Source organism: Marmota marmota, unplaced genomic scaffold (genome assembly GCF_001458135.2).
Source record: "Marmota marmota marmota unplaced genomic scaffold, marMar, whole genome shotgun sequence".
NCBI lineage: Eukaryota > Metazoa > Chordata > Mammalia > Rodentia > Sciuridae > Marmota > Marmota marmota.
The window spans coordinates 33,965,726-33,982,624 of NW_025999932.1; the positions used below are offsets into that span (position 1 = coordinate 33,965,726).

At 32.7% G+C, this 16,899-nt stretch overlaps 1 protein-coding gene across 1 annotated transcript in view; it reads left to right on the top strand.

Moving 5' to 3' along the window:
* Window positions 1–16,691, top strand: part of Cog6 (component of oligomeric golgi complex 6) — an 88,894-nt gene extending 72,203 nt beyond the window's left edge. Inside the window, exons 18-19 of the mRNA XM_015484237.2 lie at window positions 2,408–2,487; window positions 15,587–16,691. Coding sequence (XP_015339723.1) covers window positions 2,408–2,487; window positions 15,587–15,734 — 228 coding nt within the window. The 3' untranslated portion in view covers window positions 15,735–16,691. The remainder of the gene's footprint in view (window positions 1–2,407; window positions 2,488–15,586) is intronic.
* The last annotated feature ends 208 nt before the right edge of the window (window positions 16,692–16,899 follow it).

Genomic DNA, 16,899 nt, shown 5'->3' on the forward strand with positions numbered 1-16,899 from the left:
TTGGATTTCAGTTTTAAAACAGAATATTACTCTTGAGCATGAGAATTTCTGAAGCTCCACTTTATTAACTTCTTTTCAGGTGAAGAGCTTGTTCCTTCCTTTCTGCATGAGCTCCATTCTTTGTAGCATGTTTCTCTGTCTTAAGTATGTATTTTGCATATATGTATAACCATTCGTGCTTTTAATTTGAAGTCATGTATATATACCCTATTCCTTATACAAAGGATCCCTTTTAAAAGCTTTAAGTAGTACTACTATTAATAGTAATAATAACAGCAATGAACAATAACAGCCTTTATCCTTTACTGAGCATACCTGCCTTTTTTTTTTTCTGCTTTAACTCCTTAGTCCTCATGCTAACCACATTCAGCCCAGGAAGCTGGCCTGCAGAGCCAGTGAGCTTAGCAACTGTACCATGCCACCTATCCAAGTATTTAAAATACTTAGTACTAAGATAACTGAACCTAAAAATAACTGAAGAGTTAAAAACAACTGAAAATAAAGGGATAGGCTTACAAAATACCTAACAAATACAAAGAACACAGATGACTATGTTAATACTTGAGAATTTAGAGCACTTAATAGGAAAGATAAGGAACATTATGTCATCGCAAAAGACACTATGTATAGAGGTAATAATTATAACTTCATGTATCAAATAAAACTAGATCAGTGAACACTATAAAACTGCAAAGGAAAAAGCTCAACTTAAAATTAGTGAAAACGAATCTTAGATTCATTACAAAAGATATAAGATTCTGAGAAGGTTATATGTAAACTCAACACATAAGTCAATAATTTCACATAAATTTTTATTTATCCCCACAAAATGAATATATATGTATGTGTGTGTGTATATATGTGTCTGTGTATATATGTGTGTGTATGTATATATATACACATATATATATAAACAAAGATTAGTTACATTACTTGTAAATGTATGTTTCCTCCCTTTTTCTCCGACACATATTCAGTCCATAACATAATCTATAACGTATTTTTAAACCCCATTCAAAATTTTATATGTCTGGTATTGATCTGAAAAATAAGTTGCATATGTCTCAGAAGAAACAAAGTTTTGAATGAGTTTTTTGTGTGATTTATGGTTTTATATCTACTGATCATAACCTCCAAATGGGAGATTTCAGGAAATCCGAAACTAACCCTGCCTTGCCAGACCCAGGTTCTCCTCCAACTGCTTTTAACTTAGAGAGGAATAAGAACATCTATCCATTTATCATTTTAGCAGTCATTAACCTAGTGTCTGCTGTTTTCTATGCATTATGTTAAGAATTGGCATGAAAATGAACATGGTCTAGTAAGCAGTACAGCTGTTACACAGCTAAACAGATGGATGAAGAATGCATTTATGTATTATGATAATAATGTGAATTACTTAAGAGATCCAGAATGTGAGAGTCAGTCCCCTCTTCCTGTTATCAGTAACCAAATCCTGGCGACTTTGCACTGACTCTCAAGTGCCTCTGCGCCTCCCTCCTTGCTGCCCCTTGAGTCTAAAATGCTGCAACAGCTGCCTACTGGGCACCTTGCTTCAGCTATCGCAGTCTTCCATTCATTCTCCTCTCCATGCCTGATTTAGTTCCTTAAAACGTACATCACATTATACCCTAACTTAACTTTGGTGGCTTACTAATGTTTTTATGTAAAGTGTGCAAGTCCTATGCGAGCTGATCTCTACATATCTAGCTATTTTCCTTCTCCTCTCATGCCTTCTCATATGGAGTCCCCTCTCCATGAACCCTCTCCCTACTTATGTAGCTTGTGCTCATCCTAAACTCTCAATTCAGATGTCCTCTCCTTAGAGAGGCTTTTGCCAAACCCACAAACCTGGATCCCTGACTTATACTTATGCTACCTTGGTTTTCCCATTGTAGTATTTAACACTGTGTGTAATTTTGTAGTATTTATATTATTGGTTTTTAAATATCTGTCTCACTAAGCTCTGTGAAGCTAGGGATTATCCTCTTAACTATTATATCCCCATTAGCTAGCAGAGGACCTTACTAATAGCAGGTACTTGAGAAATACCAGTTGAATGAATGGACAAACAAGCAGATTAACAAATACAGTAGATGCATGGAAGATATACTTGAACCAGAGTAACTTTACTTCTTGTTAAACTTGGTGAGGGTGATTTAAATGAATGACTTAGGTTCAGGGTTTTAAAACAGGTGTTGCTAGTAGTGACTCTATTAAAAGTTGGCAGTTTTAGAAAAATTCAGTTAGATGTTTAAGAAATACGCATTTAAACAAAAAGATTTAGTTATTTGGAATATGGGATTTTTCCTAAGATTTAATCCTTAAATTCATAAAATAAGTTGTTCTATTTGAAATGTTTTTAAAGCTGATCAGTGAACTTTATGTTTTGTGTTTCTCTTTCAAGGTTCAGTTTGATCGCTATCTGTCAGCCCCAGACAACCTATTAATGCCACAGCTGAACTTTCTCCTAAGTGCTACAGTGAAGTAAGTGGTTTTGGTCTATAGTTGCTAAAGAGTCACATATTTTTAACCATCAAGCACTTTTCTTGAAAAAAATTATTTTCAACACTAGGAGATTTACTTTTGAAGATGTATAGTTTTTTACTTTTTCTCTGGCCTCAGCACCTAAGGGTTCTGACCTGACACTGTCCATTTTTTTATTCTTTGCCAAAATTTTTCCAAAATCTCTAATTAGTAAATGATTGTAATTAAGTTATGATTTTAAATTATTTTCATAATAATTGGAGCTATATAACCATAATGCCAAGATTTTATACATAACCTATTTAAAGAGTACAAACATGTCAGAATAATGTTGCATATGTCATGGGAGATCAACAATATATTTATTGTGTGATACAGATGATTATTTTATAGACCATTTTGGACCACAGTGCTTTCTATAAATGTATTATAAAATTGTTCAATATAATATATATACTTCAATTTAAGATAGTAATATGTACTGATAAACCCATCTTAAGTCGAAAATATGAAAAGTCAAAACTCATTTAATCCACTACTGACCATGGCAGCTTAGCAGCATTGCACAATGTGGAGTGCCAGTTCTTTTCCCTCTTGATCCAGTCGCTGACTGGGAGCTGCAGATCACTGCTGCTGCTCAACATCTAATTAGAGTATTGTTAGCCCAGGAAAAGACCAAAATTCAAAATCTGCAGTATGGTTTCTATGAAATGTGTATTTTTTTCTCACCACTGTAGAATTGAAAAATAGTATGTCAAATCATCAAAACTCAGACACCATTTGTATCAGGAACGGGTTCAGGACAAAGAACCATTTGTTAAAATATTAGAACCACGTAATATTCCAAAGTATTAGAATATTACAGTTAGAAGTAACTGATAGATCAGTTACTTACCTCCTTAATTTTAAGAAAGAAATTAACGAAATTGTCAACACAAAGTAGAAAATTAGGCAAAATTATCTATATATTCTTTTCTTTCCTTTGAACAACTGTGCATTAAGTGCTTTCTTACTAACAGGGCAAAAATTGATTTAAAAGGCTTTGTTCTGTCCTCATGGAGCTTATAGTCTGGTGGGTCAATTAAACATGTAAGCAAATATGTATATTTTTTTAAACATTTATTTTTTAGTTGTAGGTGGACACAATATCTTTATTTTATCTTTATGTGGTGCTGAGGTTTGAACCCTGTGCCTTATATATGCTAGGCGAGCACTCTACCACTGCCCTTAAGCAAATATTTATATTAAAAAATTCAGAAAATAACTACTGAATATGTCAAGTATCCAAAAGGGTGTTGTTCCAGATGTGGTCCAAACCTGTTGTTCTGGAGGGAAGGACTACAGCAGTAAGCTGAGCAAGGAGGCAGCTGTTGATTCAGCATGAAGAATTGGCTAGGAGTGGGAAGGACTGTATTTTTCTGAGACAGGGAAATAGGAAATTCCTTTAATAGGTGAATGTAAGAGTAAATGAATTTAATGATATTTTGGTGACTTTATATTTGATTATCCCAAAACATTTTATACATAACCTACTTAAAGAGCTAAAAGACTATAAAAGAATCACCATTATTCCATGGCTCAAATTATGAGGTTTTCCTTAAAAAAATTGTAAAATGTCATTTGTAAAGTACCTTAAAAGTAAATATGATCTGTGAATGTATTTTTGTTCAGGATAACTGAAATCATAACCAATTTGACCAATTATTTTAACTCAGGGTTGCTTTGAAAATATATAGCACTTTTTATGCATTCACCATTCAAACAGATATTCTAATGTGCGTTTCTGCCTTTGTCTGTTGGTGGCAATTCCTTTTATTCCCCCAAATAATTTTTATCCTTATTTCTGGTACTGTAGAGGCACAGTATTTGTATATTTGATATTCTTTATAAAGTATTTGAAATAATAGGAAATAACTTTTATTCAGTTGAATTTTGAGCCTTTTTAAAATGATGATTTGTTTTTAGGCAAATGTTATTTTACGTCTTTATATTCCTAATTCCAGTCTTTCTATTCATATTTAATATGTCAATTGATTCTTTGAAATGTAAAGCATTCTTTTAAAATCCTGCCTGTTTTGCTAATGCTGAGTTCTGAACTTCACTTTTCCCTATCTTTGCAGTACTTTGGAACACGTATTACTCTCTCTCCCCTTTTCTGCCAAAGTTTGACTGACTTTCAAAGGAGATTTTGTTTAAACACCTCAGCCTTAGAATAAACTGATGAATAAATGTAAATAGCCAGGAAGCAAGACAGTATAGATAATGAGGGAAAGACTAGGAAGAAAAAATCATTTTAAAGAATTCCTTCTTTCTTTATTTGGATCAATTAAAAGGGAGCTCTTCTTTTTCAATGACAAACTCTCATATTCACTTTGTAGTGGCATGAAAATAGAAAATTTGGATTGCAGAAACCACAACTATGCATATATAAACTGTTCTCAATAAATCTTTGCTTATTGAATCAGAATGATTTCCATGGGTGACAAGAAATAAAGGAAATGTAGATGCTACCTAAAACGAATATGTAAGAAGGTAGATATGACTTGAGAACTTTTTTATTCAAGATTCTTTCTCTGTAATGTATGTTAGAAATAAAGCATGTGCCTATGAAGAAACCATTTTCTTTTTGTTATAAGAGAAACAGAATTCCTTTTTTTGGTAACTACTACCTATATTCACTATCAGGAGTACCCATATAAACAGATAAAAAGCAAGTTGGGAAGAAAGAAGGGAAGGAAAAAAAGAAAATATCAGAGAAAGAACAACTTCTGAGAATCTATGAGCAGAAAAACACCTAGAACTTGGACCATGCTTTGGAGACCTCAGAAAGCCCAAGGGCTGATTTAATCCTACAGTGAAGGGTATTTTAGATTCACACTAACAATGCTTAAAAACAAGTATCTAAAGGACCAAGATAATTTTAACTAAGTTAACTGCCTTGAGAACAAATGAGGCATTCTGAAGGATGACAACATACAGTCAATAGTGTAGCTTCCAGAATGCTAAGCTTACAATCAAAAATATTTAGAAGGAGAAGCAAAACTAGAAAACAGACCCAAAATTAATGCTTGCAAATTACTAGATGTTTAAAGGAGCTATTAAAAATGTGGTCAAGATTTTAAAGGAAAACATTATATTATATTGAGAGAATAAATAGGGATTTTAGAAAATGAGAATTTTAAACTTGAAAAATACAATGTCTAAAATGAAAATTTTACTAGATGTGCTTGAGAACCAGCTGGCCAGTCTTGAAGGAAAGATCAGTTAACTTGAGGACAGTAGAAACATCAAAACTGAAGCACAGAATGATTTAGAAAATCTAAATTTAGAAATTGTAAAATAATATTAAGAGGGGAGGGATGGGAATTGGAAAGACAGTAGAATGAATTGGACATACTTTCCTATGTTAACAAATGAATGCATGACCAGTGTAACTCCACATTGTGTACAACCACAAAAATGGGAAGTCATGTATATGTGATGTCAAAATACATTCTACTGTCATATATAACTAAAAGGACAAATAAAAAATTTAAAAATATTAAATAATCTTACATATAGATATGATATAAAAATGAAAAATCATTATGATTGAAACAAAACATTTTGAAAAAATAATAGAGTTTTCTTCAAATATGATGGAAAGCATGAATCTGCATATCCAAAAAGCAAAATAAATCCCAACAGAGAAAACTATACCAGGCATGCCATAATTAAATTATTGAAAACCAGTGATAAAAAGAAAAATCTGAAGAGTAGCCAGAGGAAGAGAGCAGGGAATAATGATAAATACTACCACTGACTTTTCATTGCAAACTAAAAAATAATGGAATATTATCTTTGAAAAGCAAAAACAACAACAATAAAAATCTCCACTGTCAACCTTGATTACATGTTCACCAAAAGTATCTTTACTAAGGTAAAGGTGTAAGCTCTGTGGTAGAACATGCAATAACCATTTAAGAACAAAGTAGCCCCCAAATAAGGCAAGAGTAGCAGGCAGTATTCACAGACAAAATTGAATTCAGGGTGAATAGCATTAAAAGGCCCAAAGGGAATATTTTGTATTAATAAAAATCATACTAAAAATCTTTGGTATAAAGCCTTTCAGATATTGTAAAAATCCTTAATGAAGATAATAAACTAAACATGCCACTGTACTAAAAGGGAACCATATCAAAGCCAAAGGATATAAAGGGAAAAAAAATCTTAATTTAACCTTATTACACATACCAGTTGAAAAAAAATATCATGTAATCAGGTTGGAACATTGCAAGTATACCCACAGACATCACCCTTAATGAGGAGACATTAGAAACATTTTCACTAAACTTCAAAATAAGATATGTCAGACTATCACATCTATTTACCTTGGGTAGTCAATATAATGAGGTTAGTCATTAACTATTAAAAAGAATAAAAATTATTAGTTTTAGATATTTAGCAAAAAAATGAAGCAAATAATTAATAAACTAATAGAACTGAAATAGAGTTGTTACTTGGCCAGATTCAAAATTAGCATACAAAAATTAGTACATTTGATATACACTGACAATATTTAGTTAGAACAAGTAATGAAAAATAAAAGCCCTTATTGTAATAGCCATAGTATTGTTTTCTAGGAATGAGCACACAAACATAGCTATAAAATTTTATTAAGAAGCCAGAAAACTTTATTAAAATTTTAGAGAAGATCTGAATAAATAGGCATACTGTGTTCATAAATGGGAAAATTTACTAGTGGAGCAGATGAAATCTATAAATTTAACATAACTACAGCAAAAATTCCCATATTGAATGTAATATTTTGTTGAATATTTTATTCAATATTTGTCTACAAAGAAGTGTGACTGAATAAAACTCTATTGTGTATGTATTACTGAATAAAACTTTATTGTGTATGTATATCAAATTTTTATCATCCATTCATCTGTTGAGGGGCTCCTAGGCTGGTTCATAACTTGACTGTTGTGAATTTCACTGCTATAAACACTGGAATGCATGTATCTCTATGGTATGTTGACTTAATTATTTTGGATTAATACCAAGGAGTGGCATAGCTGGATTACAGGTGGTTCCATTCCTAGTCTTTTAAGAAATAAAACGATATCTCTATACTGATATCGGTAGAAGTTGTACTATTTTAGAATCCCACCAGTGGTGTATAAGTATTTTTTTCCCTACTACCTCATCAGCATTTATTATTATTTGTAGTCTTGATAATTGCCATTGCAACTGGGTGAAATGAAATCTCAGAGTAGTTTGATTTGCATTTTCCTTATTGCTAAAGATGTAGAGGACATTTTCATATACTTGTTGGCCATTCTTTTGAGAAATGTCTTTAGTGCCCATTTAATGAATTTAGTTCTTTTGGTATTTTTTAAAATATTTTTTATATATTCTGGATATTAATCCTTTGTTGGAAGAGTGGCAAAGATATTCTCCCTTCTTTAGGCTCTCTCTTCAAGTCTTATTTGTTTCCTTTGCTATACAGAAACTTTGAGGGCAGGGAGTGGGGGTGATACTAGAAATTGAACTCAGGGAACTTTGCCACTGAGCTGCATCTCTAGTCCTCATTATTTTTTTGTGACAGGGTCTTGCTAACTTGATGAGGCTGGCCTTGAACTTGTGATCCTCTTGCCTTGGTCTCCCAAGTTGCTGGGATTATAGGTGTGTGCTACTGTGTCTGGCTCTGTAGAAGCTTTTTAAATTTGATGCCATTCCCTTTATTAATTCTAGGTATAATTTGCTGAGCTCTAGGAGTCTTATTGAGGAAGTCATTGCCTGTGTCTGTATGTTGGAGTGTTGCCCCTTTGTTTTCTTGTAGCTGTAGCATAGTTTCTAAGTTCTGGGTTTTAGTCTATATTGAGCTGACTATTGTACAGGGTGAGAGGGATCTAATTTCATTTTCCTACATAAGAATATTCAGTTTTCCTAGCACCATTTGTTTAAAAGGCTGTCGTTTCTCTAATGTGTTTTGGCAGCATTTTTTTTTTAAGGATTAGATAACTGTATCTGTGCGGGTTTGTCTGTGTGTCTTCTATTCTATTATATTGATCTGAGTGTCTGCTTTGTCTTGTTTGCCAGTACCATGCTGTTTGTGTTACTGTACCTCTGTGGTATCATTTGACCTTGTGATACTTCCAGCATCACTTTTTGTTCAGAATTGCTTTGGCTATTCTGGGTCTTTTATTCTTCCATGTGAACTTCAGGACTGTGTTTCTCTAGTTCTATGAAGAATGTCATTGGTCTTATTTATTTCATAAATGACAATAGTGGAATGCATTACATTCATACTTATCCATTCACAGCACAATTTTTCATAACTCTGTATATAAAGTATTGTTCACGGCAAATTATGTCATTGGTCTTTTGATGGGGGTTGTATTGAATGTGCAAATCTTTTTTGTTAATATGGCCGTTTTAACAATGTTTATTCTGCCTATCCATGAGGGAGATCTTTCCATCTTCTAGTGTCTTCTTCAGTTTCTTTTTGCAGTGTTCTGTAATTTTCATTGGTAAGATTTATTCCTAGGTTTTTTTTTTTTTATGGTATTGTGAATAGAATTGTTTTCCTGACTTCTTTTTCAGCAGATTCATTATTGGTGTATAGAAAAACTATTGTGATTTTTGTGTGTTGATTGTATCTTGCTACTTTGCTGAATTTATTATCAAATCTGGAAGTCTTCTGATAGAGCTTGTAAGCTATTTAGACTATCCTATATTTTTGTTAACCCTTTCTAAGATGTTGATAGCATTTTATTTTTTTAAAGGATGCTCAAAGATGTGTGGCATATGTGATAGAGAATACTTATGTGAGATATGTTCCTAGGACTCATATGAAACATGTCTACATTTCATTTTGAGAGACAGATGACCTGGGGTGAAAAACTGACCTGACCCATTGTGACATTTTTAATGTTTATATTGTGATAAAGAGAAAATGTTTACACAATCTGTTATTCATAAGTATATTGTCATCATTTTAGATTTTCAGCCTTGAACTGTTGACACCTTTTTTTCTGTGATACATTTGATTGCACTATTAAACATGGTGCTGTAATAAAGTTCAATTGGTGATAACAGAACCTGAATGTTGAAATAAACTATTTTTAGAATTGCTGGGTTTATGGTAATGGTGAAAGTTGTATCATGTTGTTATAGCAACCAAAATTCTAAAGTACTGATTAATGACAAGCTCTCTGATTCTGAAAGTAAGCACTTCATTTCTTAGCTCAGTGCTTTATATTTAAAATACACTTAATTTCTTTGAACATATTTTAAAATGAGAAAGATTTCTCCATATGGTTTTAAGTTATTATTTAAATTTTTTAAAACATATAACACTAAGTTGTTACAGCATTGTGACATTTGTACCTGGACAAATAGAATTTCTCAATTTTAGAATTCTATTGCACAAGTAACTTAAAAATGTTGCCCTTCTGTAAATTTGTGTAGCAAGCTAATCTTCTCCTTCAATTCTTTTTTCTTTTTTTCTGATAATAAATTAACTATGTGATTATTATATTTGCTGTATGCTACACTGGTACAGCAAATTGCTTCCTAAATGCAGCAAATTGAAGAGTTTCCAAAATTTGGAAATAATGTAAACAAAGTCCAGAAGGATTATTTGTTTAAGTGAATGTGCCTTTGTTTGATTCTGTTCACTGTTCATCAAAGGTCTCAAACTATGGGGGTATGTTAATTTGTAGATTCTGTCTTGTAGAAAAGATGTCCCCCGAGGTACAGTTAATGTGCTGTGACACATTAAACTGTTTTCTATCTAAACTGTTATATTCGAACCTTCTTTTTCAAGTGCCTATAAATGATGAATTCCTTAAAATGGCCTGTGAATCAGCTTAACAGTTTTAACATTTCAATAGTAGTTTTTTCATTAATAATTTATTAGAATTTTTACTTGTATTCATTCTTTATTTGTATAAAGATTATATTTTAAATTTTCAAAAATTATACTTGTCCTGGATAGATTATTAAACCATCCAGAGGCCAGTAGAGCACCATTTAATAAATTAGTCCCAAGAAGATTTTATGGTAGCAAAAACTAATGGTCTAACTTTATAAATGATCACAGCTTATATTAAAATAAAATGTCTACCCCTTGTGATAGATATCTTTTGGCCTCATAAAAAACAGGACTACGATTCTAGCATGTAACAATTCAAAACCTACTCTTCATCTACTAGCTATGGCTTGACTGTGATTGTTCAATATGCAGGTGGATTATTTCTCTGTTAGAATCAGTGCCTGCATACTCTGCTGATAAGAAAATTGCATTTCCTATAGAGATCAGTAGATAAGGATGTTCCAAGTTTCCAGAAGTATGTGTCTGCACCGTTGATGATTTGGTTGTTTTAGATTTAGTTACAGAATACCTAAAACCTTTCCATTTTTGATAATTAATTATCTGTCACTATATTGACACCATTATTTGAAACCCTGTATTTCATATATGATATTAGTGATTAGAAAAATAATTTGGTCCAAGGAAGGAAAGCAGACAATGTGATGGATTAATTTATTAAATGGTGCTCTATTGGTGTCTCTGAATGGTTTAATAATCTATCCAGGACAAGTATAACTTTTGAAAATTTAAAATATCAGTTACTCATATATAAAAGTATGTTTCTGTAATTCTAAAATGGTTTTATTCTCTATTTTTTATTTTATAGTTTACTATTTCTTCCTTTTTATTTTTAGAAGTAATTATAATGTAGTTTATCCTTTATCTTAAAAGTATATGTAAGCATCTATCGGTCATTTGTCTACCTACCTACCTACCTACCTATCATATCATCATTTAGCAAACCCAATCCCTCAAAATAATGTCTGTACATGTGTAGGTAAATAGACACATAGAAATTTCTTTTTAAACAGGAGTTCATTAAAATGCTCTTATTTTTCAATTGAATAGTATAATTTAAAAGCTGAAAGTGTCTTATAATATTGTCTAGTTAGTACTTCACAGTAGAGGGATTAATCCTGGAAGTTAAAGGCAACAATAGTGGCGGAGCTTCACCTGAGTCTTCTGACAGCAGTTCCTTCACCGTGCCATTCTGTTGCACTGTGTTAGATGGACCTCTCCCTGACTTTGGGGGTGATGAATGAACCCTGTTTTGTTCAGAACTGTGGAATCACACTATCAGTCAGAGCTCTTGCTCTTTACACTTTGAATTTGACGTGGATTCACTTCAGAGAATCTCCCTTTCCCTCTTGTCTCTATCTGGTTGGCTTTAGCAAGCTGACTGGGCAGAGGGAAGTTTCTTTTGCTTCCCTTTTTTTTCCCTACTTCATGAAAGACTTCTTTTCTTCACCAGCTTTGCTAACTTTTCACCTTCCACAGCATATCTGTGTTCATTTTTAGTCTCTTTACTATATATAGACTGAAGAAGCCCTATTCCACCAAATACAACATTTAAAAAGTCTTGCTTGGTTTTATTGGTGTGGTCTTATTTATCTTTGTTTTAGCAATATTGCTTTATTCTGTTTTTCTGTATTGCAAACTTATGGTTTTTCAGCTACATTGTGAATTGTTGACATTTTTAGCTAATTTATCTTAGAAACAGAAATGTGCTTTAAGTTATAACTGAATTAATATATGTAAATTTTTTCATTATTAGGATTAGAAAATAAAATTTAAAATTTACAGCAGAGTTTTCAATAATTCTAATTTATCAGTTTGTCTCAATTTTTAAAGTTTATTTAATAGTCATACCTTATTCTGATTTTTAACTTCAATTAAAAAGAAATAAAGAAAATGTATATCAGTATATACAAATGAGTATTATTCAGTCATAAAAAAGAATGAAATTAGAACATTTGCAGAAACAAATAGATAGTACTGAAGATCATCATGTTAAGTGCAGCAAGCCAGACAAGTGTTACATGTCTTCTCTCATATATGGAAGCTGGAGGTGGGGGGCCTATCTTCATGTCTTCAATGAAGAAGGGGAGTGGAGAGTAAGGAGATGTGTTGGGGAATCCAGTTGATCAAACTATGTTATGAGCATGTACAGATATACCACAATGAAAGCCACTATTCTGTATAATTAACATGCACCAATAGAAAAACAACAGCCTTATTTCTGTATGTTTATATACTAGCAAATATACCCTGTATTCAGATTAAGTATAGATTTTTCAATTATGAGGTGTAATGAATGCCATGACAGCCCCTCAAATCTGTCATATTGCTCTAAGTAAAGAACTAAAAACAGTTTTTCTAAAATCGAGTAAAGAACTAAAAACAGTTTTTCTAAAATCGAGTATCTGCCTTGTTACAAAATGGTTATCAAATGTATATTATATCTGACAGTTGTTTCAAAACCAGTTTAGAGTATTTTTCAACTATTAATTTATTAGAACTATCTTGCATCATTTGTTGCGTTCATTGTTAGTTCAGTTAATTATACGAAAGATCTGCAGTCAGTAGATCACAAAACATCTTGGAGTCTCATCTGGTTAAGTAGAGTTCCAAACCAGATTCTACCTTTATCCCCTCTAGCAGAAAGGTGGCACAGACCCTAATATCAGTCCACTTTTCTCAGAGAACTTACTAAGTGCATCTTTTTTCTACCTACTCTAATTTTGGAAGCTTCAGCAATATATGGAAAATGTCAAGTTGCTTTAGTTTTAAATAAAATGTTAGTTGCTAAGGATATAGGATCTCATCAGAATGAGGTACTGATGATCCAAGATCATAGGTGAACTTCCCTCCCCATTCCACCCATCCATTTATGTCCTAGGCCATGAATATATATTTCCACAGATAGCCATCAAATATATTATTTGGTCTATTATTATCAAAAAGAATATAGTTCCCAGGAAAACAACTTAAAGAATATGTTTTGTTGATTGTGATTTCTTGGCATTGACTTGTATGACAACACAATTTGTTATTACCACCATCACTGTTACGTTAGTCTGATCACACAGTATACTCGACTATGTGGAGAGAAAGCTTGGCCTGAAATAGCCATTAACCCAGTATTTATGAAAAAGAATGATGGCTCAACGACCCAGAAATAGGGCTACTTAAATTCATGAAAAGTTATTTTTCTCCTTCAGTCATTCAGTGAGCAATTACAGTATCCTGGGTTTTTAGGGAACATAAGAATATGAACAATATCCAGTTACTTGAAGTTTTGCAGGATAGCTGAGGTATGAATATCTTATATTTGTGTAGTTTCAGATGTTTTTAAAAGTACATTTTGACATTTTAAGATTGAGCTCTTTTGCAGTTGGTATATAGATTTGATGTGGAACTCTCCCCTCCCTCAGCATAAAGCTATTAGGATATGAGAATTAAGAAAATGTAGAACCTTAAAGTTTAAGGAGTGGTAAATGCCGTAAGAGGAACAAAGAAAGTGCCATGGATGTTTCAAAAAGGAAATGATTGTTTCTAGCTCTGCAGATCAGAGACTTCATGGATGAGAGTACATTTTTACAGAACATTAGGACATTTAAAGTAGTTGGAGGCAAAATGGTTATCAAATGTATATCAGGCAAATGGAGGAGTGAGTACAAGAAATGAAGTCCCCAAGCTCAGGGCAAAGAGAGCAGTGAGGAGCTGCATTGGACTCCAACTGAGAGAAGTGATCCAGAAAGTACTTGAGGGAGGAATGTTGATTTCTCTGAAGCCACCAAAGCTCCTCAAAGACAGCGGGTAAAGGAGAGACTTGATTAAAAGTCTGCTTCAGAAAGGTGTATCTAACAGCAGTGCTTACAAAGGACTGAGTATTCGAAAGACGGGAAAGGGGAAGACCAAGTAAGAGTGTTCTTAGTCCTCTAAGCAAGAGATGATAGGACTCAGTGATGCCATTAACAGAAATAGGAAACATTTATAAGAAAAGTAGTTGTAAAGCTTGAAAAGCATATTTTTATGTAGTTTTTGTAAAAATCGGGATATAGAGATTGGCATTCTCAGGACCAGGAATAGTGATGCATGAATAGTTCAAGCAGCTGGGGAAAAAAGAAGGTGTCACAACAATATGGAGGGAGGTGATTGCAGATTTAGAAAACCCAGTGCTCTTCTCTAGCGTGATGATTTTTAAAAACATTGCAAGGCTGCATCTGTTGTTCTTCCAGGTGCTTTTTTAGAGCCGTGTGAGAATGCTGCAGTTGGTTCCAGGCAAGTGTCATGGTTAGCCTGGTGATGATATCCAGAGCTGTGGAGGAGCCTAGGAGATGTGGTCTCAGCGTAGGGCCTCCAGGTGAAATGTCAGTTTACTGTCAGTTTTTCTGAGACATAAAAGCTTTGATAAGTAATTACAAACTTATTTCTTTAAGGTTAATGTATTAGTAGTCACTTTTGCAAAATCAATACATTGATGGAGGTCACAATTCATTTCTTGTTTAACTGTCTACTAAGATGGCCCTTGACTTATAATGGTTTGACTTAGGATTTTTCAACTTCATGTTGTTGCAAAAAGTGTTACATTTTCAGTAGAAGTTTTGAAGTTTGATCTTTTCCTAGACAAGCAACATGCGCTGTAGTATAATCATGATTTTGTGCAGCAGTGAGCTGCGGCTCCCAGTCAGCCTCATGATTGTGAGAGTAAACAGCTGAATACAGTTGTCCGCTATAGTGTAGTGTACATTGCTTGAAATATTCAGTACTATATTATAGAATAGGCCTGTGTGAGATGATTTGGCTCCAACTGCAGGCTGATATTAAGTGTTCTGAGCATGTTTAAGATAGGAGGTTCAATAGGTCATCCTACCTTAAGTGCATTTTTGATAAATGATATTTTCAATTCACAGTAGGTTTATTGAGTGTAATATGGTCATAAACAGAGAAGCATCAGTATAGCCTGACACTGTTATTTCCCTAAAGATAGAGCACTGAATAAAACACAGTCCCTGCCCTCTGGAACCTACATAGCAATGAGAAAGACTTTAATAAATGATAAATATTTTAAAATATCTTTTATCCCCAAACCAAGAAAATAACCTGTAGTTGTGCAATGATTTTTAAGTAGTAGTGGAGTTTTGGTAAATGTGGAAATGCATTGATTGAAATAGGAAGTTTCTGTATAATTCCTAGTGATCATGTGTTCATGCTTTGTTTGCTTATCCACAGAGAGCAAATTGTAAAACAGTCTACAGAATTGATCTGCAGAGCCTATGGTGAAGTGTATGCAGCCGTGATGAATCCAGTCAATGAATACAAAGATCCAGAGAGTATTCTGCACCGGTCGCCCCAGCAAGTGCAGACACTGCTCTCCTGATTGTCTTCCTTGGTTGTGTTAGCAAAATATCACTTCCCTAAAATACTGAAAGTTGTTTTGTTTTTCTGTCTATTTATCTTTGAAATTTCTGAGTTACAGATTTCTTTGTACCATAAGATTGTATATGTCTCAGTAATTTTTTTCCATTTTCAATTGTATGGAAGTAACTAGACATTGACCTTTGTTAGTATTGTATGCATCTTCTTTCTGGATAAAATTATTCTCTTCTTTGTTAACTACCTCTCCATCTCTGCAATTTCTTCTTTATTCTGGAACATAAAATCTATGGGAAAAAGTAATATGAAAGGTTTAAGGATAGTTTTAAAAAGACTAATTCTATATTAACACCAAATTTTGTTAAAACTATCATTAATTATAGTAAATGCATCTTTACCTGAAGATTTCTTTGCATTCTTGTTATTAATGTGAGTATGTAGACTAAATAGTTTTCTTGAACGTTTGTTCCCAAAATAACTATTCTAAATGGGTGTTGAGAAAGAGGAAAATAACAGTGGATTGTGCTGCTGGTATATATAGCAATAGTCTCATTTCTGCTTTACTTTCACACATAGCACATAAATGGTTATATACTTTTTAATGTCATTTTAAATATATACTCAGCTAAAAGGGAGAACAAAGAAAGTAATTTAAATAGATTGGAGTCTACTCTGAATACCCTGGATGGAATTCAAAGTAGAGCTCATCACTTTGCTGAGTTTTAGATGTGTAGGTATCCTGAGCTACATGTTAGTCTAGTATTTAAAGATAGAATTTGTCATATAGTGTGGGTCCTAAATATAACCAAAGACAAATTTATCTGGTGTTCAAACCAATATGAATTATTTTGGAGCAAAAGAATTACATCATCCATTTTGGTGAAAGTATATAATTGTATTATTTTCTCTACAATAAATATACGTGATATATGTGAAAAATAAAGCATAATACAAATCCAAAGCTTAAATTTTTACATATTTTATTTGTTCTATGAAAAACAATTGATACCATTAGTGAATTCCTTTTTTTTCTAAGAAAAAAATGTATTTTTCTTTTAATCTGGTTTTCTCAAGTACAATATTGAACTATTTCTAGAGCAGCATTCTTTGCCATACTTTTGTATATCTTGTTAATCTATTTTTGGAAAAGGTATTAATAAAAATATAGG